The sequence below is a fragment of the Cynocephalus volans genome, chromosome 8, assembly GCF_027409185.1.
Source record: "Cynocephalus volans isolate mCynVol1 chromosome 8, mCynVol1.pri, whole genome shotgun sequence".
NCBI lineage: Eukaryota > Metazoa > Chordata > Mammalia > Dermoptera > Cynocephalidae > Cynocephalus > Cynocephalus volans.
In genome coordinates this window covers 101,437,860-101,460,498 of record NC_084467.1, presented here as the reverse complement: position 1 = coordinate 101,460,498, position 22,639 = coordinate 101,437,860, and the positions used below count along the sequence as shown (strand labels likewise).

General features: G+C 37.3%; 1 protein-coding gene across 1 annotated transcript; it reads left to right on the top strand.

The window, feature by feature from the left end:
* Positions 1 to 6,867: 6,867 nt before the first annotated feature.
* On the top strand, positions 6,868 to 12,160 carry SIKE1 (suppressor of IKBKE 1). Its single transcript, XM_063104727.1, has 5 exons — positions 6,868 to 7,077; positions 7,313 to 7,418; positions 8,486 to 8,628; positions 9,814 to 9,927; positions 11,672 to 12,160. The coding sequence occupies exons 1-5, from the start codon at positions 6,919 to 6,921 to the stop codon at positions 11,771 to 11,773; spliced, it is 624 nt and encodes a 207-aa protein (XP_062960797.1). The 5' UTR covers positions 6,868 to 6,918; the 3' UTR covers positions 11,774 to 12,160.
* The last annotated feature ends 10,479 nt before the right edge of the window (positions 12,161 to 22,639 follow it).

The window sequence follows — 22,639 nt, the reverse complement described above, 5'->3', positions numbered from 1 at the left end:
TACTGCCCTCTGTCTCAAGCTCCACATGGCTCCAAATGCCACGTGGAAACCCGGGACCTGCAATGGCTAGTGAAAAAAAAAAAAAAAACCTATGCCAAATATCTCATAGGCCCTACCTAGCATTAACTGATAAGAGTATAGATCTAATACACCAAGTTTTTGGCTGGGAAACCATAAATATGTATTTGGTAAAAATAGCTAAAACTCAAACTGGGCTTTGTGTAAGCTGCTCTGACAAATGGATGCCTATTTACTAACCTGTATGTGTAAAAATGTTCTTATCAGCACACATTGCTGACTGGGTTTACTAATCAAACAGGATTACTAAAGGTCTTTTCACCTAACTGCTCTTAATACAAAGTTGTAAAAGATTTTCTTTGTCCTTTAGATAACTGGTTTAAAAAACTTATTTCATGGTAAGTTCTTGTGTTCTCTGCCTCCAAAACCCTTTGTCACTTTGGTTTTATTTTTTGTAGTAATTTGTGATCTTATTCAACTAAATATTTTAAGCCTTTTGTTATTTAACAAAGCTTTCCAACATGAAATTCTGAAAGTTTAAAATAACTTTGAGCAATTCCAAGGGCCCTGGAGTTTCTCAAAGGATATATAATAGATGTATCAAAACTAATTGGCTTATTTAATAAATTAGACTATATGGGAAAGTATTGTCAGTACTGAAGGTGTTATGGATATGTGTTCCAAAATCTTGTAAGGTTCTTAAATATCTATCTTGATATAAATTCTACTGGTCATAATCTTGGTTTAATTATAATTTTAAAATGTTATGTCTTCAAATATTTCATGAAAAAACTCTGATACATACAGTTTCCAACAAACTTTGAGTTCATAGCTCTAAACTGAAGTTCCAAAATTCTAATGAAGAAACTGATGGGTTTGTGAAATTGTTCACAAAGGTCAAAACAATGAAAGTTAATTAGTGAACTAATTAAAAAGGATTATGGGTTTTTACAATTTCCTTATTTTAAAATAGTGCTGGTTCTCCTAATGTTCTCCAGATGTAAGAAAACTCTCTCTCTCTTAAACTATGTATAACTAACAACAGTTTGGTAAAATGTCATTTAAAACAGAAGTAAAAGCATTTGTTTTCTCCCTATTTGATCGCCCCAAAATTTAGTGACTTTAAGTATTCTTATGATTATTATGACAATGTGGCTATTTTTATAAGATCAATGAAAATTAATTCTCTCTCCTTATAACAGAATATAATTTAAAACCTTCGATATAAGATAGCGTGTCTCACTTCCAAGTTGCTGATCTCTCATGTTTGCTGTAATTTCGTCTAACTGCTGCTTCATCCTGCTTTTCATCCCCCCCCCCCGCCCGACATGGGACAGATCACCGAAAGAAAGTGAGCTGAGATGCTTCTTTCAATCACCACCTGGGAAAGAGCCTTCCCAACACCGAGAGATTTATGCAAAGAAAAGTAAGACCTGTTCAATCTAGATATTGATCATCAATACTTTTATAAGGAATGCCTTGATCTTAAAGGGGGAAATAACATCTTCTCTACAAAAGCAGTTCTCTAAATTTTCCTGGCCTTAAAGAGTGTGTTTGTAACTTGGATGAGACATCCTGTTGTTAAACAAAGACTTGTGATTGATCAAAAATTTTACATAAGACTAGCTGCTTTGGAAACAGTAATGTCCTGGATATTTTAATATTAACAAACTTTCTGGACTCAGAATCAACTATTTTATGGAGCCCAATCCCTTTCTGGAGTTTCAACAATGGGTGATTGCACCCAATTCACAGCACCTGGAATGATGCCGCTGCAGCCACCCTGAGAGACGATGACATCATCAGTCCCCACCTGAAGTAAATTAAAAGGACTTGCCATGCTAATGATACCAACTTTGCTTAAAATGCTTTTGTCTTACCTGTGCCAACCTGGTCTATAGCTTTTGCTTTTTCTTTTAAATAAATAAAATGGGGGGAGATGTGGAATATTCATAAAGCAAACGTACTTCACAAGAAATTTTCCTCAGGCTATAAAGTCTCTGATGTAAGCTAAAGATTTGTGGCACAACAAGGTTGCTGGCTCAAAGACAGACTAGTTACTGATCAATATGTAAAGATACTGGAAAATTGCTGGAGGGAGAAGGAATGTTTGCTAAGATCAAGTTTTGTTGGTGGATCACTTAATTGTCTAATGGAATGTCATCTGACTTGTTTCACTGAAAATTACCAGTCTATATTGTTAAACTATAACCCCACCTATGCTCTCTTCCTGTAACTTCCTGGTCTGGAAAATAAATGCAGGAAGAGAACCCCAATTCAGGGTTGATTTCCCAAGGAAGGGATGCCTCTCGTTTGAAGATTCCAGAGGAGATTAACCACTTCAGGGTCTCTCACTGCTCAGAAGAGATGGGTTTTGAGCAATACTTTGCAGCTCCGTCACCCAGGGGAAGTGGAGTGACAAATCCATGGGGGGTAAAGCAACAAAAACAGACACAAATAACCTCCCTTATTTCTGTGTCACATTTCAACCACTATTAGAATCATATGATTGGGCAAGGGTTGGGGTTTTCTGGTTGCATCTGGCCTAAGAAGAGGGGTGCAAAGGAATTGGGTTACTGAAGAGACAATGGTTCAGATTGCCAATTAGGCCCCAAGAAAAGAGTCTGATAGGTAGAGAGAATACGGATATATTCAGAAATTGAAGACCTCAGTGAGGTTGAAGAGACAGTAGTGAGAGAAGGGGTTGCAATAATGGAACAAATTAAAACAAAGGCTGTAGTCAAAGACTGAGATATTAAAGCTTAAAATTCTGAAGAGGAACAATTATTGGTGAGTGATTCAGGGTATGGCCATGGATGGCCAAAATAAATTGAATGTCTCTTGAACTGAGGAGGCCAGGGAAGGATAGAACATTAGATGAATTGTCCACATGGACATGGATCTCACCCAAGATGAGAGAAAAATACAGAGTAATCAAAAAGACTGTAAGACAACTCCTTAAATCTTCTATGAATAAAGGAGAATACCCAAGGTAGAAGGTTGGCAATTGACAGCAATGAGGAGGAATAGAAGATTTGTCAACTGGGTGATATAAACTTCAAGTAAAGTGGAGGTTTTATACAAGTATGTAATAGTAATTGCTTGCAAGTGTCATTGGAAAATTAGAATGACCAGTCTAGTTGTCAACTCTAATTATGGGTGGGCCAAAAAAGAATAGTTACCTTTCACTGAAAGGGCAGCAGGGGGTACGGTCTCCTTAAGGAAGAGCTATTAGAGGAGGAGACGACCGACCAGAGGTAAGATGAAGACCAGTTGGGGGCTGGCCAGTTAGCTTACTTGGTTAGAGCACGGTGCTGATAACACCAAGGTCGAGACTTCAGATCCTCCTAGTGGCCAGCCACTAAAACGAACAAAGAAGAAGAAGACCAGTTGGAAGACCAATCTCTTTATCTGGGTGAGAAAAGATAATGGCCTGACCTACCCAGTAACAGTAAGAATACAAAAGCAAATATATATCCTAAAGATATTTAGAAGATAGACTGATCTGGTAACTGCTTAAGTGTGAAGAATAAGTAGGAAGAATGAAAGCTGACTTCCAGGATTCTGCTTTGGGTGTATGAATGTGAAACAGGAGGAGGAGCAGGTTTAGAAGCAAAGATGATGATATCAGTTTTAGATCACGTTGAATTTGTGGTTCCTTTTGGTTCTCCCTGCAGAAACACCCTATAAGGAACCCAATATAAAGATCCTAGGTTTATAAAAAAGATTTGGGCTACAGAGATGGATTTGAGAATTATCGTCCCTGGATGGAAGTCAAAGCCAAATGAGTAACAGATCACTTAAGGAGGATGTTTTTCTTTTCTTTTGTTTTAATCAATGAATGAAACCTCTTTACCTCTGTAGTCCTGATTTATTATTTTTGTTTAACTTGTTCCACACCTTTCTCTTGAAAAAAATTATTGAGTGCCTCCATTGTGCCAGCATCTGGTAATATAATGGTGAAAAGCCCAGTTCCCTCCCACTGCTTCTTTGACCTCTCACTACCTACCTTCAATTATTTATTAGAGTACAAACTCTTTTTCCTATTAGAATATAAGATCCTGTTAAAAGAAAAAACTTCAGACAAATTAAATTTGAGAGTTTAATTTGAGCAAAGAACAATTCACAAAATCAAGCAGCCCCCAGAATCACAACAAATTCAGAGCAACTCCACAGCTGCCACATGGTCATTTCAAATTTATAGACAGAAAAAGGAAAATGACATACAGAAAATAGAAGTAAGGTACAGAATAGCTGGCTGCCTATAATTGGCTACGAATCAGCTACTTTTTACAAGAGTAGGGTACAATCTGCTTGCATGCCAAGTTAGGTTACAAGAGTAGGCTAGTGTGTTTACACATCAAGTTAGGTTACAGTTCACTACATCTGAAGAAACCTTTAGGCCAAACTTAAGTTATCACTCCGTAAGGGCAGACACCTTGTGTCTTATTCTCTGCTGTATTCACAGAGACTGAACATGCATGAAACAAAGAAGGCCTTCCAAAAATATTTATCAAATTAGTGAATAAAAAAGAACAAAGTTTGACCTGCAAGGTTGACAAGGTAAACTCTCATAAACCAATATAACAAATAGTAAAAAAGTCACTGCTGTTCTGGTTAGATTTATTTTCAGTTTATTAACTTAATTAAACCACAAGAAAATAGGCAAGCAGAAAATAATGATGACTCCGCCTAACACCACTTAAAAAATAAGTGGTGTTTATTTTATTATCATCAAAATAATAATCCTCTTCCGGTCAAGATGGCAGTCCCCAGTGTCACTCTCGCCCAGAGATCAACCAATTACAACTATTAAAAAGCAACGACAGCCAAGCTGGGGCCGCTAGAGCTCAGAGGAAGAGGAGGAGAGACCTACCGAGTGTATGAAGGCAGAAGAAGGCACAATGAGAGAAAGAAAGGATCACTCCCACCATTTCAAGCCCCAGCCACTTTAAAGCTGGAGCTGGTGAGCACATGGAGCAAGAGCTGGCAAAAGCCACAGCTGTACCTTTGTGTGAAGTTGCTTGGAGGTAGCAGGGAAAAAGAGAGCCTTGATGGCCCCCAGGCCAGCAAGACCACTAACAGTGTTCCCAGGGACCCACATAGGAGCAAGGAACCACAGACAACTGAATAAAGCAGCCACTCATAGGCCGTTGAGTCATTGCAAGGCACCAGCGCACAGCCCGTCCTACAGGAAGGGTTTGCATTGCTGGCGGAAATGTAAAGTGGCACAGCCACTGTGCAATATGTGGTTTCTTAAAAATTTAAAAATAGAATTTATCCAGCAATTCTACTTCTGCATATATACCCTAAAGAACTGAAAGCAGGGTCTAAAAAATATATTTGTACACCTATATTCATACCAGCATTATTCCCAATAGCCAAAAGGTAGAAGCAAACCAAGTGTGCATTAACAGATGAATGGATAAAATGTACATAAAACGGGATTGCATGGCTACGGCTATTGCTAATGTCTGGAATCCTGTCGACATCGCCAATTGTAGCACTCTTAATCCTGTTTGTGACACCAATTGTCTAGCTACATGACCACGCTAGTTGTCAGGCTCTTTTACCTGCTGGTAATCCTGCAGACTGGGCCGATTGTTGAGCTAGGGCTGGGTCTGGATCTCCCAGACCCCTCAAGCCCATTCACAGACTGGGTCACAAACCCTTCATACACCAGGGTGGGTCACCAGGCTCCACATACACAAGGCTGGGTCACCAGACCCCTTCATGCAGGTCTATGAGCTAGGTAACCAGACAAAAGGTCCTTGGAAGCCATAGGTTGGGAAGCATGGCTGCGATAGATGGTCGCCCAAGGCACACACCCACCCACCTGCTTCACTAAAACTCTCTCTCTCTTTAAAGAACACAAGAACAGCAACAAAACTAAAAACTTAGTGCGGGCATGTGCACTAACCCCCCCTCCATTTGCTTACAAAGGATGTGCTAAAACCACACCCAACTGGACCCGAGGAGAAGGGCCCTGACCAAACTATTCTATCTTCCCAACAGGAATATTAAAAAGGAACGAATTCTGACGACATGCCACAATATGGATGAACCTTGAGGACATTATGCTAAGTGAAATAAGCCAGTCATATAAATACCACACTGTATGATTCCACTTACACGAAGTTTCTAGAATAGTAAAATTCATAGAGACTGAAAGTAGAATGGAGGGGTCGGCCCCGTGGCTCACTCGGGAGAGTGCGGCACTGGTAGCGCCGAGGCCACAGGTTCGGATCCTATATAGGGATGGCCAGTGTGGTCACTGGCTGAGCGTGGTGCAGACAACACCGTGTGAAAGTAGAATGGAGGTTGCCAGGGGCTGGGGATAAAGAGAAATGGTAGGTTATTGTTTAATGGGTACGGAGTTTCACTTTTGCAAGATGAAGAGCGATCTGGTGATGGTTGCTGGTGATGGTTGCGCTACTGAATTTCACACTTAAAAAGGCTGAGGTGGTAAATTTTATAGATATTTTACCACGTTTTTAAAAATTATATTAAAAAAAGAACTATGAACAATTCACATCAATAAAAACCAGTGTGTGTGGGAGGAAACTAGAAAAAGAAAGAAAAAAACCCAAAAAACAGTGGGTAAAACAGAACTTCCGACCCACCAGCCACAACCCAGCCTGGCGACCAGGATTCGGGAACAGAAAGCCAAGGGAGTGGCAAGGGCAGGCCTTGGGCACCGCGCAGGGCGGGGCTGCAGGGAAGCCGCAGGTTAAAGCGGTCGACCCAAGGACTAGGCTGCCACTGCGCAGGCGCATGTCGTGGTTACCGAGGCGCCTTTTAAACGTACCCGGAAGTGACGCCTGTAACGCTGAGACAGGTTCAGGGAAGATTGAAGCGAATCGCGTAGGTGAGCCGAGCAGAGGCTGGTGTGCCGCTGCTATGAGCTGCACCATCGAGAAGATACTGACAGACGCCAAGACGCTGCTGGAGAGACTGCGGGAGCACGATGCGGCCGCCGAGTCGCTGGTGGACCAGTCGGCGGCGCTGCACCGGAGGGTGGCCGCTATGCGGGAGGCGGGGACAGCGCTTCCGGACCAGGTAAGGCAGAGGTTAGGGGTCCGGCGCCTTCGGGCTCAGGGCGCCTGAAGGATGGAGAGCGAGGTAGAGTGGGAATTCGGCCTGGAATTTATTCTCGGTCTCAGAGAGCGGCGGTGAGACCTTTCGGTGGGGTCGGGGCTGAAAATTCTGCCCTTGATCCCTGACTCCTGCCTCTTGAGTTGCACTGCCACTGTTCTGCTTTACGGCGCTCTTAAGTCTGTCTCTCTTTATCCAGTATCAAGAGGATGCATCCGATATGAAGGACATGTCCAAATACAAACCTCACATTCTCCTGTCCCAAGAGAACACACAGATTAGAGACTTGCAACAGGAAAACAGAGGTTAGTCAGGCCTTTTTGTGTAGTTGTTATAATTTTTTCATATCCGGTAATAGTTTGAAAGTTCTTGCAAAATTGCTTTCACAGTTCATAGAAGTATACATGCTGTATGTATTTACAGGTTAGTACTTTTAATAGGAGTTGTCCTGTGCTGACACAGTAACAGTAAAGTTTGTTTAGATTACCCTTTTCAAGGTTATCTGACTCATTTGTATTTATAAGCAGCTTACTAAAGAGGTGCTTAGTTGAGTTGAATTTTTGCATGGCTTTTTTTAGGCATCCCCAAATGGAGGCTTGCATAACAGAAGAGTTCATATTCTCAAGGGCTTAAAATTTAATGTTTAGGGCCGGCCTGTGGCTCACTCGGGAGAGTGCGGTGCTGATAACACCAAGGCCACGGGTTCGGATCCCATAATAGGGATGGCCGGTTTGCTCACTGGGTGAGCGTGGTGCTGACACCACCAAGTCGAGGGTTAAGATCCCCTTACCGGTCATCTTTTAAAAAAAAAAAAAAAATTTGATGTTTAAATGTTAACTAAGACAAACACTAAAGTTAAGTTTGAAGGTTTTGCTTATGTTCTTGTGCAAGGTAAAAGAACAGAATTTTATCCTCACGATATATATTCTTAGGTTTGATGAGTACATCATTAATAATAGTATTAATAGTTGTATGTTAGTTTACAGAGGACTTCTACGTCTTTCATTCCACTGTATTCTCATTTCTTCATTTTGAGGTAGACAAGCCAGATATTTATTACAATGCAGATAAGAAATAGGCTCAGAGAGGTTAAATGTTTTGTTCTTGACTGTTAAGTAAGTTACAGAACTGAACTCAAGCCCATGTGTTCTGATTGTACATCTCATGTTGTTTCTACCAGACTATGCTGCCTCTACCTAGAAAGTTATTTTTCAGGTAGATCTTAACTATTCAATTTTGTGGACTTAAATACTGATTTACAGCTTTGGATTCATCCTATCTCATGGAGTGTTATAAAATTCCAACTATTAAGAGTTTGGCTTTGAGTGCTATCTCTCAAACATCACTGCCAAATTATTTTATTTTTTCATAGAACTGTGGGTTTCCTTGGAGGAACACCAGGATGCTTTGGAACTCATCATGAGCAAGTATCGGAAACAGATGTTGCAGTTAATGGTTGCTAAAAAAGCAGTGGATGCTGAACCAGTCCTAAAAGCTCACCAGTCCCACTCAGCAGTAAGAAACTTTGGTGATAAATTCAAAAATCTTAAGATTGTTTTAGATTGTGTGCTTGTTTTTGAATAACCTTATTTTCCTTACATGCTCTTCACTTTCATTATTTATTTTGCTATGGATTTGTAAAGATATGAATAGAAAGAATGGGTGAAGGGCTGCTCAGGTCCTTTTATTTGAATGAGCATAAGTTTCGTCTTTCTCTCACCGAGATGTCTTTTCAAGATGTTAATGAATGCTTAGCTCTTCCACCAAACATAATGCCAATTAGTGTTGAAGATGCTCAGTAAACACTTGGTTGGTTATTACTTGTACATTTTACTGAACTGTAAGCTCCTTGGTTTAAGGAGCATGAGTTCATATTTTATTCCTAACACAGTATCTGCCACATTGCAGGCAGTCAGTAAACCTTTCTAAACTGAACTATATAGCATCATATTATGTTATTAGGGTAGAGAAATATGGTTTTAAAAAAAACATGGCATAGTTGCTACACTTTGGTGACTTATGATTTAATTTGGGAGACTCAGTAATTGTTCTTATGGTTGAAGAGTGCTTCATAGTTGTCATTGTAGATTCACATGTTCTATATCATTTAATCCTGCATTAATAGATTGGAGCCTCATTATTTGCTACAGTGAAGTGTAGCAAAAGATTAGTATCATTTTAGATTCCATTGGAAGCATTTTACTAACCTAACAAAAGTTCTTGGGAACAGGGATATTTTAAATATTTGAATTGCTTTCCACTGGAAGAGAAAAATAAACTTTATTTTCTATGGTCCAGGGGAGAAAACTTGACCCTGGAAGGAGACAGAGTTTAGGTTACATAGAAATACTTTCTAAAAAATATGTCCAAAGATGGAATAAGGCACCTTGGAATGTGGTAAGCTTCCTGCCAATAAAATTATTCAAATTTAAGTTAAACAGCCACTTAGAGATATTGTCCAACATCCAATAATCGGTTAGACTACAGTTGATCTTTTGAAAATGAAAATTATTTGTGAATACCACAAGGTCACTTTCTTATGGCTTTACCTTTGAGGATTCAGATTAGAGTGAAACTGCATTGTAACTTCTGTAGCGTAGATTAAACGAACTTTTAAAAATTTTAATGCACATGTTCTCATGTGCTTCATATTTATAGAAAAGATGACTTTTTCACCTTTTTTTCTTAATATCTTCACAGGAAATTGAGAGTCAGATTGACAGAATCTGTGAAATGGGAGAAGTTATGAGGAAAGCAGTTCAGGTGGATGATGACCAGTTTTGTAAGATTCAGGAAAAACTAGCCCAGTTAGAGGTAAGAGTGTTGCTATCTTAGGTTCACAATATTTCAGAGTTTTCATAGAGTCTAGAAAGTATGCCATCACTATCCTATCACAGCAGTGTATCGATGTTTTTCTGTGTGCTCATGATTTAAAATTAAAACTCCTCCTTCATACCCTTTCCAAGAGAGGAAATGTTTTAAACAGCAATCAGTGAAAATACTAGCTATGTACTGGCTAGAAGTTGAAATATCGTATTGGGAGGGTAGAGAGAGTAGAGAAAACCCATTATATGTGAGCTGAAATCTGCCATAGTAGGAAATCAAATAGATAATGTCTAAAATCGATGATCAGGAAATAGCAGTATAGGCATATTATTTAGAATTATGGAAGCAAATACCAAAAGAAACAGATAAAAGTAGTAAAAATAGTTGCCTTTGGGGAACAAAGCCAAGGAACTGCTGTTTGTTTGTTTGGGTGGCTGGCTGGCTGGTATAGGTATCTAAGCTCTTGACGGTATAGGTATCTAAGCCCTTGACGTTGGGGTTATCAGTACCACACCCTCCCAGGTGGGCTAACCAGCCAGCCCTACTGTTTGTTTTATAAGACTTATACTATTCATTTTTTTAAAGCTATTTTCCTGTAATATTTTGATTAAGATAGGAATATATTACAAAGTAAGGCCTGGGATAATAGTGTGCCCATAGTATTGTTAAGGAAAAACATTTCAATTCAACGTCTGAATGCTGCTTATTTATGAGGTGCCATCATGAGCCCTTGAGAAATACCAGAGAGAAAAAGATATGGTCCCTGACCCAAGTCTAGTGGAAAGAATAAGATGAGTACTTATATGAAATGGTATGTCTAAGTACTAAGAGAGAGATACAGAATACTGAGGGAAGCACTTCATATGGTAGATTTATTGACCCTGGGCTCTGATCTCTTGGTGACACTGAAAATGATATGGTTTACCAGAATTTCCTGCAGAGAGAATAAGAATGAAGAGTGCAAGCTACCCTATCTGGAGATCAAAGGAGTGACAGGCCCCATGTAGGAATTAGGAGTTAGTTAAATGGTAGAACGACCTTGTCTCACTGTCCCTGATTTACCTTAGTTGTGGAAACAGCCCTCAGGAAAAGTGGGACAAATTTTACTTAATACTTCAAGTATAAAAAAACTGTACTCAGTCTCCAGCAATACCACGTCCAAGTTGTCTGAATTTCGACAAGTTTTTGCACTTTTATGAGCCACAGTATCCTCATCTTAAGTAGAACATGGATATAAGCAATGATACCTATGCTACAGGTTGTTGTGAGATAACGTATATAATGTACCCACATGGTACCTAGCTAAGTGTTCAGTAAGTAGTTTCATCTCCCCCTTTGCTTCCATTGTCTAAAACTATAAGACATCTAAGAAAGGAGATTAATCAGAGTGAAAAGATGATTAGAAATTTGCAAAATAGAAGAAACAATAGTAAAACTTGTGGGAACCATGAAGAGTATGACAACAGTGAATTCCTCAAGTGGAGAGGAACCTTGTTTTTTTCTTCTTTGTAGTCCTAACAGTTGGTATATAGAAATTACTCAGTAAATGTTTGTTAAATGAATATTTAAACTATTACAGTATTTTAAGAAATTCTCAGCTAGTGGTTTTTCTGTTTCCTTAAAACTTAAAATATGTTTTCTGTTCCTGGCCCCAAGCAATGTGTTCTGATGCAGTTTGACAGTAAAAATACCAGAAATAAACATATACCCGTTTTGGTTTTTTTTTTTCCAGCTTGAAAATAAGGAACTTCGAGAATTATTGTCCATCAGCAGTGAGTCTCTTCAGGTCAGAAAGGAAAACTCAGTGGCTACTGCTTCCCAAGCCATCAAATAACTGAACTTCTACATGATGGCTGGATTGTCTATCAAGGAAAGAAGTTCTTATCTTTCCATTTGAGTATTGTCTATTCATAGTCTTGCCTCAGACTTAATTTAGTGTTGATTAAAGGTATCAAGTGGCAGTTTAGAATTCCCAGTCAGGATTGGCTGTCCACAAAACAGTTTTCGGGTGTGTTAGTGAGTATATGTGCTGAGTTTCACCATTCCTTTCTCCAAGAGACTACTTTTAATTTTCATTTCTGGGACCTCTATTTATATAAACTGTGCTTTTAGTTCATTTTTGTTTTTCACATCTCTGAAACTTTGAGAATTTTATTATAAACCAGCAATTTTATTTTACGTAGGATTGTAAAATACACTTCTAAGAATTTTAAAAAGAGATTCAATTTTTTAAGTCTATTTGGCATAAGCCTGGATTCTTTTTTCCATTGACAAAAGTAATACAATTCCACAGAACTGGATCAGTAGATTGTCTGATTTGTAATGTCATTCACCTGTGAAGTTTTAAGTCTCTCTGGTGCTAAGAGTTGGCACTTAGTGGCCAAGTGTCTTTACTCTTAATTTGAGAGAAGCTACCATTAGTCCCCAGGAAATGTACTTGAAAATAAGTCAACTATTTTTTTCTCAGTGATAGGATAGTCATATTTTTCAAAGAACACTGAAGAACTTGTCCTTTGTGTATGTACGCACACATGTGTGCTTAGTTCAGATACTAAAAGTAGCTTTTATTTATTAAATATAAGTAGTCAACTTTTCAGTTTTGTCCTATTAGGAAATCTTTAACTTAGATAGTTTACCCTGTGTGAAGAGCATATCATAAATTTATTCACATCATAGTTCTTAGGTACTACATTATACTATTTAATTTATATAAAATTTCCACTTTATAGTTAAGAACCATCACTTACTTGGATGTCTTTTATTACTAGTACTAGTAGTTGGCTTTGTTTTAGATCCATTTTTCACACGGAAGCAGTTTTATTAGCTAATGAGAGTTATTACATTCATAATGCTGTGTAGGCAACAAGAAAGCAAAACTAATATTCAAATGCTGGGTGGTCAGATAGGTTCACTCATCAACTCAGTCCTCTGTATCCGTTTACTCATATTTCAAGTTTATAAATTACTTCATGTTATATTATCTATTTAGGTTTGCCCAAAAATAGTTGAAATAATGAATGCTAAACCTGCCAATATTTTCCAATAACATTAAGCACCATACTGTATGGGGGAGAGACAGTGTTAAAAAGAGTTTTTTGTTAGTGCTTTGTGTGATGTAAAATTTCTTTTGTACTGCTATATAGAATTGGCTGTCCGGTTAGGTCAATTGGTTAGAGCACAGCCTTGTAACACCAGGGTCAAAGATTTGGTTCCCCATACCCACCAGCTGCCAAAAAAAAAAAAACACTACAGTTAAAATAACAATCTCTTCAAGATGTCCTAAAAGCATCTGATCCAAATGATACCAATGGACTTCACCTAGAGCAGTGGGCGTTAACAGTATATGTCATTTTAGAATTTGTCAAATTTCTTTTCAGTGTTCTACATAGATTTGTTGAAAAAAAGCATTTCCACCCCCAAGTGTGAACATTTTTATTTTGTTTCCCAAGAGTAAGTAAACTTTTAGTCCAGCCATTTGTCTTGAAGTATGCCCTAAGTGTGTCCCACAGGTCTTTTCAAGAGGCAGGTACCCTATTACCAGTTGTCAGCTGCCATGGAAAGGTTTCATTGAAAATGATGAAGTAATCAAATGGCCCATTAAGGTATAATATGGTATCCCTTTATCTGCCCTTTGCTCCTTTAGTGCTGTTTATAAAGTTCTTTACATCTCAGATATCAGGATATATCTATATGTTACCTTTTCCCCCTGGGAAATCAAAAGCTTGCATCTAAAGAGCTTTCAGTGCCTTGTGCAATATAAGTTCTGGCTGGTGTTAATTATATAAAGATGGTGTATAGTTTTATAGTGGATGAAGGAACTTGACTGGTTTGCAAAATCTTAATACAAAGTTATCTTTTCTAATAAAAACCTCATTTTGAGAAAATTAGCTAATTTTACTTAGTCAAGTCTAATTATTAGGAAGTGCAGAGGGTTTTTTTTCACATATACATAGCAACCTTGTCAAGTAATCACAAAAAAGAGTTCATAAATAATTTGTAATTCGCACATTATATTCAGCAGTGTCCTCTACAAATAGCACCCTGTACTAATAAGGTATTAATTACATCAGTACCTAATGCATAATTCAGTTCAAACATTGAAGGTCTACTTCAGTATTCTTCAAAATGTGGCTCACTGACCTACCATAATAGAAATTTGGGGATGGGATCTAGGAATTTGTGTTTTAATAATCATCCCAGATAACTTTTAAGGACACTAGTTTACAAATGTCTAGTCTATATGCCAAGCACTTCATTAGGAGTTATGAATAGAAAAATGAAAAGAAAAAAGGCGTTGACACTTTTCGAAGAAAAGTCTGGTAGGAGAGATAAGCAAGTATACATATAAGTATAACACAGTGTGATAAATCCAATATAAGTTATGTATAGGATACAGAGAAGGCAACAACTGGGTAGGAGAGATAGAAAACCTTCATGACGCAAAAGCAAAGTAAGTAAGTGCCAATAGTGGCCTCCATTTGAGTGCTTTAGTATCTATCAGGTACTGTATTATATCATCTCCATTTCAATTGTACCTCATTTTATAGATACTCAGGCACAAGTAGGTTGTTACTTTGTCTAAACTGGAAGCAAGAGTTAAACCCAGACACTTAGATACATTCTTAACTGCTAAGATGCTTTTAAATGCCTAATACTGCTCAGAGTTCAAGTGGTTCTTGATTAGCAAAATCTGTTTTTATTAATAGTGCAAAAGAAATACTACAGCTCATATATTAGAAAATATCCCAAATGCAATAAATGGAGTTTTTTTAACTGAAATATAATTATCATTTTCTAGAATGGTGTAGTAGAGAGTGTGTGCACTGGTCCTTACTACATACAGGAAAGCATGAAGTTTTGTCTTTCAAATCTGCCTCCTTACTGTATTGGCTTTCATCCTTCATGCAATTTTTACAGTTACTAGAAGGTTGCTGCTGTGCCAGATGTCATGCCCATGCTGAAGGCAGGGCATGAAAAAATAGGCCTGTGCCATTTATAAACTCGTATATCTCCTTTGATGAGGAAAAGTGAAGCTTTCCTAGAAACTCCAAATGGATTTCCACTTGCCTTATTTGCCTGACCAGTTAAATGGTCACTTCTAGCTGCAATGGAGGCTGTGTACATAACTGACCCAAATAAAATTAGTACCCTATTAGCAAAGAGGAAGAATATTGAGAAAGCAACTAAATGTTACGCTGTCAAATCCTTTTACTTTGAATAAATATATTGTTTAATAAGTGTATTAGCTAAAGGACCGTGTTGATGTTGAATAGCCAAGAAAATGGGCTGTGGCAGACATCTGTTATTTCTTTTTTGGACCGTCCCAAACCCTAACTCCTCTGTTTAGGGAATTCTTCACCTAATGATGCAGAGCCTTCCTCCCTCTTGAGTTATTTGAGAGTGCCAGATATATGTTTTCTCAGCTTCCTTTGCAGTTGGAGAAGATACATCTGCCTTAAACTTTACAGTTTACAGATACAAAGAAGCAGGAAACCATGCAGAATCCTTTGAAGATGGTGAGAAACAACACTGGCTACTATATTCAGCTCCACAGAGCAAAAGCAGGGTTTTTTTAGTGATAACATTTAGTCCCCAGTGTTGGCAAAGTCAGTGATGTAAGCTGCAGTGTCTGCCCAACAGTGGAGACAGTGGGGTCTTCACTGAAGCAATTCTCTCGTGTCACTAGAGACCTTGTAGCCTCCAATTCTGGTTTCCTGACTGTCCTAGAGATCCTGAGAATAACTTTTAATAAAATCTTGTTTTGTTAAAAATTAACCTGAATTGACTATAACTAAAAGCCCTGACTGATAAATAAGCAGTTTTAAAAACAACCATACACATAAAAATTTTGTCAACACTTTATACATAATTTTGCACTTATATTTTAATGTAATGTTTCACCCTTATAAAGGGTAAATGTGGAAAGCAAATAAATTATTAAACATAACTCATCACCTAACAAAAATTAGAACTTCACCAGTGTTTTACATTTATATGAGCTCTCTTATCTTTCTCTGTGCCCCTGCTCCCTCTTTTTAATAGGTTTATCACATGTAAAAAGACCTAAAATATGTATGTATCCCTAAAGTGATTTATCTTTCAGTTTTGTTCCTTTTTAAAATTAAAAAATGGAATCATATTGTATGTAGTCTAGGGATTTGATTTTTTTCACTTAACATGTTTCTAAGATTCATACATTTTGATGTATATAGCTGTCACTTATTCATTTTCATTGATGTATATTTTTTTGTGTGATTATGCAATATCTGTTAAGGAATACATATATATATAATAAAATTGTATATTTTTTTAAAATCTTTGCTAATATCTGACTTACTAATTTTTAATTCTCCCTCCATCTACCTCTTTTATGTTAAACACGTTTAAAAATAACCAGTCATACTTTTTTTCTTTTTTGTTTTTTCTATGTCTTTAAAAAAAAATTTTTTTTTTTTTTTTTTTTTGGCAGCTGGCTGGTACAGAGATCTGAACCCTTGATGTGTGGTATTATCAACACCACACTCTAACCAACTGAGCTAACTGGCCAGCCATATTTTATATTTTGCAGTTATTTCACTGGTGTCTTATGGCAACTTTCAGAGTGAATTAAGGAGTATTACCCACAAATACTCATAGTGGGAAACAGATGGTGCTATTTCTTTTGTCACTCTCCAAGAATGCTAAAGAGGAGGCAGAACCTTCAGGTCTTTAATTAGCTACAACTTCATTCAACAGTTCATCTAGCCTCCTAGAAATATGTGTGAAATTACTGGGTGAATTTCTGTATGTTGTTGATCCCAAGATTTACTTTTATTTCATATTTTAACATCTCTGAAATTGGGATGTATCTTACATAGACAGGGGTTGTAATGTGGTTGATTGTAAGCATATGAAAAACTGGTTTGCATTCCTGGTGGGTGAGTGGACAAAGATAACCTCGATATTTCAATCAATAAACAAAGGACCATTTGAGGAAAGAATTGGGTTTTGGTTGTTTTCTGTGAACTTTCCATTGATACCCTCTTACAAGATCAAAAGAGTGCCAGCATAAAAATTTGGAGTATGGCTATATTAGTTTTACATTGCTGTATAACAGATTACCACAAATTTAGCAGCTTAGAACAACACCCATTTGTTATCTCACAGTTCTGTGGGCCAGAAGTCCATGCAGGGCTCAAATGTATTCTCCTTTTAGGGTCTCCAAAAGCTGAAATCAAGGTGTCAGCTGAGGCCAGCATCTCATCTGAGGCTCTGGATCCTCTCCCAAGCTCACATGGTTATTGGCAAAATTCATTTCCTTGCAGCCATAGAGCTCATAGAGTCTGTCTTCAAGGCCAACAGATGCTCTCTCTTTGACTTCTGGTCTCCAGTCTCTAGACTTCCTTTTAAGAACACATCTGATTAGGCCAGACTGAACCAGAATAATCTCCCTCTTGTTTAACCCAATTGATTAGAGATCTTAATTGCATCTGTAGTAATCCCTTTGCCATAAAAGAGGTATGAGTGATACCCTCTCATATGCACAGGCCCCACCTATGCTCAAGAGGAGGGGATGATACAAGGCATGTACACCAGGCAATGGGGATCTTGGTGGCCATCTTGGAATTCTGCCTACCACAATGGCTTTTAGCAGGTTGGAATAAAATCTTGGAAACAAAGAAGCACTTGGAGTGAGCAGGACTGAAGCCATGTTGGGACCTAAAACCACACAGGTTCTAAAAGATTTTTTTTTTTTTTGGCGTGAATTTCTCTGAGTTCCCTCTTTTCCCATCTTTATTTGATATTTTGAACCTTGGTTATGGAGCAAGATGACATTATTTCCATGAACATAAAGTTGTTTTCAAAAGCCTGAAGCTGCAGACTTGCATGTACTACCCAGACCCTGAGATAAGGATGGGAACATAAACCAGATAGTCTTGGCGAAACCTTGCACCCAAGACCTTGCATGAAGCCCTGACTACTCACATGCCCCTCCCTCCTACTTTTCATTTCCCACATTCCATTCCCTCAACCCCTCTTTAAAAACCTGAATCTTTGAGATGGCTTTAGTCTGGCCACTCTCCTTCAGGTTTACCAGAGACATGGGTTAGCCTAACATCTCCCCTCAGGTCTCTGGTATTACTGAGTAAAAGCTGACTTCCATTTTCACCAACATATTTGACTTTTGAGTGTTTTTTTTTTTTTTTTTTTTTTTGGTCTGGGGACAGGCAGCCGGACTATGAGTATGGCAACAATTTGGGGGAGTGGGTCAGCCAGGAGCTGAGTGGCCCCTGTAACACACTCTTTGAGGAAAGGCTGCATCACCAGTTTTCTTGGTGGCCCCAAAATAATTCTGTGTGGAAAAAACTGGACATCTGTAAGCCAAAAGGCAGATTCCACAAAATCCATCAATGGGTGCTAACATTAGTGAACTAAAGATTAAGCAGAAACAGGATATTTGCATAGTCTCTGTTTTAGATTCCTAGGGTTGCCATAACAAGTTACCACAAACTGAGTGGCCTAAAACAACAGAAATTTACTCTCTAATAGTCCTGGAAGCTAGAAACCTGAAATCGAGGTGTCAGTTCCTTCCAGAGACTCTAAAGGAGAATGTGTTCCATGCTTCTCTCCTAGCATCTGGGGTTGCTGGCAAGTCTTGGTGTTCCTTTACTTCTAGATGTATCACTCCAATCTCTTGTCTTCAACATGGAGTTCTCCCTGTCTGTCTTTTGTCTATTCAAAATTCCCTCTTCTAAGGACTCTACTTATTGGATTCCTGCCCACTGTAATCCAATGTGACTCCATCTTAATTTGATTACATCTACAAAGATTCTATTTCCAAATAAGGTCACATTCTAAGGCTCTGGGTAGATGTCTATTGAGGTGGGGAGGGAGTCACTAGTCAATCCAGTACAGTCCTAAAGTATCTCCCCCCATAAATATTTAGTAATTACAAAGAGAAAAATAGTAATTTTACAGTGAAGAATCTTGGCAGACACCAACTGATTAAGGTGATAAAGGGAAGAATCACCAATAATACATTTCAACATCTTATACCCCATGATATGATACAATGACAAGGGTACCTCACCTCTGTTGTATTCTTCCAAATACAGTAATACATAACTTCAATCTAGTCAAGAGAAGACATCAGACAAAACCAAATTGCGGGATGTTTATGAAATAACTGACTGATACTATTCCAAAATATTAAAGTCATGAAAGAAAGATAGAGACAGAGGAACTGTTATTGAATGGAGACTAAGGAAACATAACAACTAAATTCAGTATGGCATCTTAGATTTGATCCTGGAAGAGAATATGCACATTAGAGGAAAAGCCAGTGAAATCCAAATTAATTTTGTAGTTTTAATTAATATTGTGTCTAAGCTAATTTCGTAGTTTTGAAAATTGTTCTATGGTTATGTAGGATTAACAGAGGAAGCTGGATGAAGTGTTTATGAAAACTTTCTGTACTATTTTTCTAACTCTTCTTTTGTTACCGAACCCAAGTCTGGCTGCCTGTCCCATAAAAAACACTGGCTTGGATCGCCAAAATCTGTTACAGAACCCAGGACATTCAGCTCCTGGCTGAGGCTTGCCAAAATCTTGTTACCTCAGGGCATTCAGTTCCTGGCTTGGGCTCACCAAAATCTTGTTACTGAACCCAAGTCTGGCTGAGTTTTGCCCCCAAACAAAAACAATAACAATTTGAAAGTCAAATGTTGGTGGACTAGGAAGTCAGCTTTTATTCAGCAGTTCAGTGACCTGAGGAGAGATAATAGGCTAACACATCTCTCTGGTAAATCTGAAGGAGAGAGAATGGCCAGGCTAAAGCCATCTCAAAGACTCAGATTTATTGAGGGATTTTTAAAGAGGCGGCCAAGGGAATGGAACGTCTGAAGCGAAAAGCAGGAGGGAGGTGGATGTGAGCTGAGGGGGCTCCATGCAAGTAGCCAGCTGGAAGGTCTATCCAAGGCTCCGTCTGGTTTCTGTTTCCGTCCTTGATGTTATATTAGGGTCCTGCTTTGGAGTGAAATCAGCATAGTTTTATTGATGTTTTCTTTGGTTTCTCAGGGTCTGGATAATATGTGTCTCGTGGCAAGTCTGCAGCTCCAGGCTGACTGGAAGACAACTTTACGTTTATGTAAATAATGTCATCTTGCCCCATACCTAGGTTCAAAATATCAAATAACCATGGGAAAAGAGGGAACTCAGAGAAATGCATGCTAAGAAAAAAAAAAGTGTCCTGGTTTTTTTCTATGTTTTTTTTTTCTCCCCTAAAGCCCATGCCAAAAACAAAAGAGGGAAAGGAAGAAATTTTTTAAAAAATACAAAAAATACAAAGAAGAAAAAGAAAGAAAGAAAAAAACAAAAACCCATGCAGTTTAAGGTCTCAACAAAGCTTCAGTTCTGCTCACTCCAACACTTTAAGTCTAAAATTATCTCAAAACAAATATACATTTCCCCGATTACTAATGAATCTGAGCATAATTTTAAGATTTTATTTGCCTTAACTGTTTTTTTTTAATGTACATTCAAGTATTTTTCCTTTTGTTTGGTTTTTTCTTATTAATATGTATTAATTTATCATATATCTGTGATACTAATATATTGTTTCATATATTCTCCTAGTCTGTTGATCTTTTTACTTTTTTTTTTTTTACTTTTGAATGGAATTTTTAAAATATGACCCAATTATTACTACAAAGAAAGAAATTCAGAAGAGTTAGACTTTGTGAAGAAATTTTAAGAATACTTTAACCAACTTATTTTGCTTATTTTTTTACTTTATATACAAACACAAATGACACATGATAAAAATACATTTCTAAATCAGATTAAAATAGCCCTTTTAATAAACATAAAATAAAAATTCCAAGTAATGTCACAGTGAAAATGGCAGCATATTTTCTTATTGGTAGGGCATAAATAATGATGTATCACACAATCAATACTGCCTTAAATTCAATAAGTGTAACTCATTCATTCAATGACTATTTATTAAGTATTTATTGCATATGTAAGTCACTGTCCTAGGTTTCAGGGATACAATGATGAATCAAACAGAAATGAAGCTTATACAGAGAGATGGGCGATAAACAACTAAATTCACAAATGTGTTAATTTTGGATAGCAAAACATGTAATAAAGACAATAAAACAAGCTAATGTTATGGAGAGTGATCTTGGGTACTTTTACTTCAGAAAAGGCCTTTGTGAGTCAGTAACATTTGAGCTGAAACCTGAATAATGAGAAAGTAGTAGGCATGTGATGATATGAGAAATGCTTTTTGCATTCCAAGCAGAGGCAACAGTAAGTTCAAGGGTCTTGAAGTAGCACAAACTCATAACATTGGAGGAACCAAAATGGCACTGGTACTGAATCTCAGTGAACCAGGGGTTAGAGAATTAGTTGGGGACTAGATCATTCAGGGCCTTGTAGACAACAGTAAAAGAGTTTGGATTTTATTCTAAGTACAATTAGTTTTTATCAGGATCTAATTTAAGTTAAATTAAAAATAATCTTTTGCTGTACCCTTCCCTCTGCTTAACTGACTCCCAAAGCTACAATGTTATCGTGATTACTTTTGGTGCAGCAGCTTAGCATGTCCACATAATATTTCCATTAATTGCAATATCAACATTTTATTTTTCTTCTTTTACAAACCCTTGTGTTGAGGGCTGACTCTCAACAGATCGCAGTGAGGGAGCTGCTCTGTTATGTATGAAACCCCAGTCCAGAAGCAGGCAATGCCAACATTTTAAAGAAAAGCATTGTGCAGTCTTTGTATTATTTCTTATATTATCTAAATTCTAATATTTTATTACATTAATGTTATTCTTATTATATTATTCTTATTTATATAATACATTTTAATTGTTTAGGGTTAAGAAATAAAAAGTTTTCTATTATAGGGCTCTAGGACCAAATCTTAATTATTTACATTAGTTCTTATGGTAATAATTCTTCTTTATGAAAGTTTTTGCTCTAGATGTAGTTTCCTGTTCTGAAACTTTGAATGTGGACTCCTTTACCATCCATTATCAATTTTATAAAATAAAGTCCTCTTTGACTTTCCTGAATAGGAAGGACATAATGTCAGAATAAAAATAGTTCTAAAATTTTGAATAAATTTACTCATTTAAAATTTTAAAAAAGCTCTCCATTGACCTAGTTTTTCTCATTTGACAGAGAACTGACAAATATTGTGTGCACCATTGCTCAAGAAAAACATATAAATGTGTAAGGAATGTTTACTTTTAATTCTCAGATAGACTCCAGATATAATGTGCTTATTGATCATTGTAGAGAAAAAAACACAAAGTCATACTCAATTTCATTTTCTATTTAAGTTTCTCAGAGTAGAAAAATAAGCATAACGAATAACCAGAAATAATTTATCCCTTTTTTTCTCTGATGGTGTTCCTTAATAGACTAAATGTCTTCCCCCAAATCCATGAACCTTTTATACAGGAGATGGTTTTCCAAGTGATTTCACAATATTTGCTTTAATTAACTTTGGTTTTTTTTAAAAAAATGAAAATAAACAGATAACTATAGTTTTTTGGTTTTTGATTTGACTACAGAATTCATCAGAAAAAAAAAATCATTGCCTTTAAGCATAATGATCTTCTGAAAATAAAACCTACTTCTGTTTATGGGTTATACTTGTAGAAAGAATAAATCATTTTAACTAGTGTTTTAAATTAAATTATTC

Coding starts and splice junctions, on each gene's coding strand:
- SIKE1 (XM_063104727.1), top strand. CDS start 6,919: ATGAGCTGCACCATCGAGAAGATACTGACAGACGCCAAGACGCTGCTG. Junction 7,078..7,312: donor GGACAGCGCTTCCGGACCAG/GTAAGGCAGAGG, acceptor CTCTTTATCCAG/TATCAAGAGGATGCATCCGA. Junction 9,928..11,671: donor AAAAACTAGCCCAGTTAGAG/GTAAGAGTGTTG, acceptor TTTTTTTTCCAG/CTTGAAAATAAGGAACTTCG.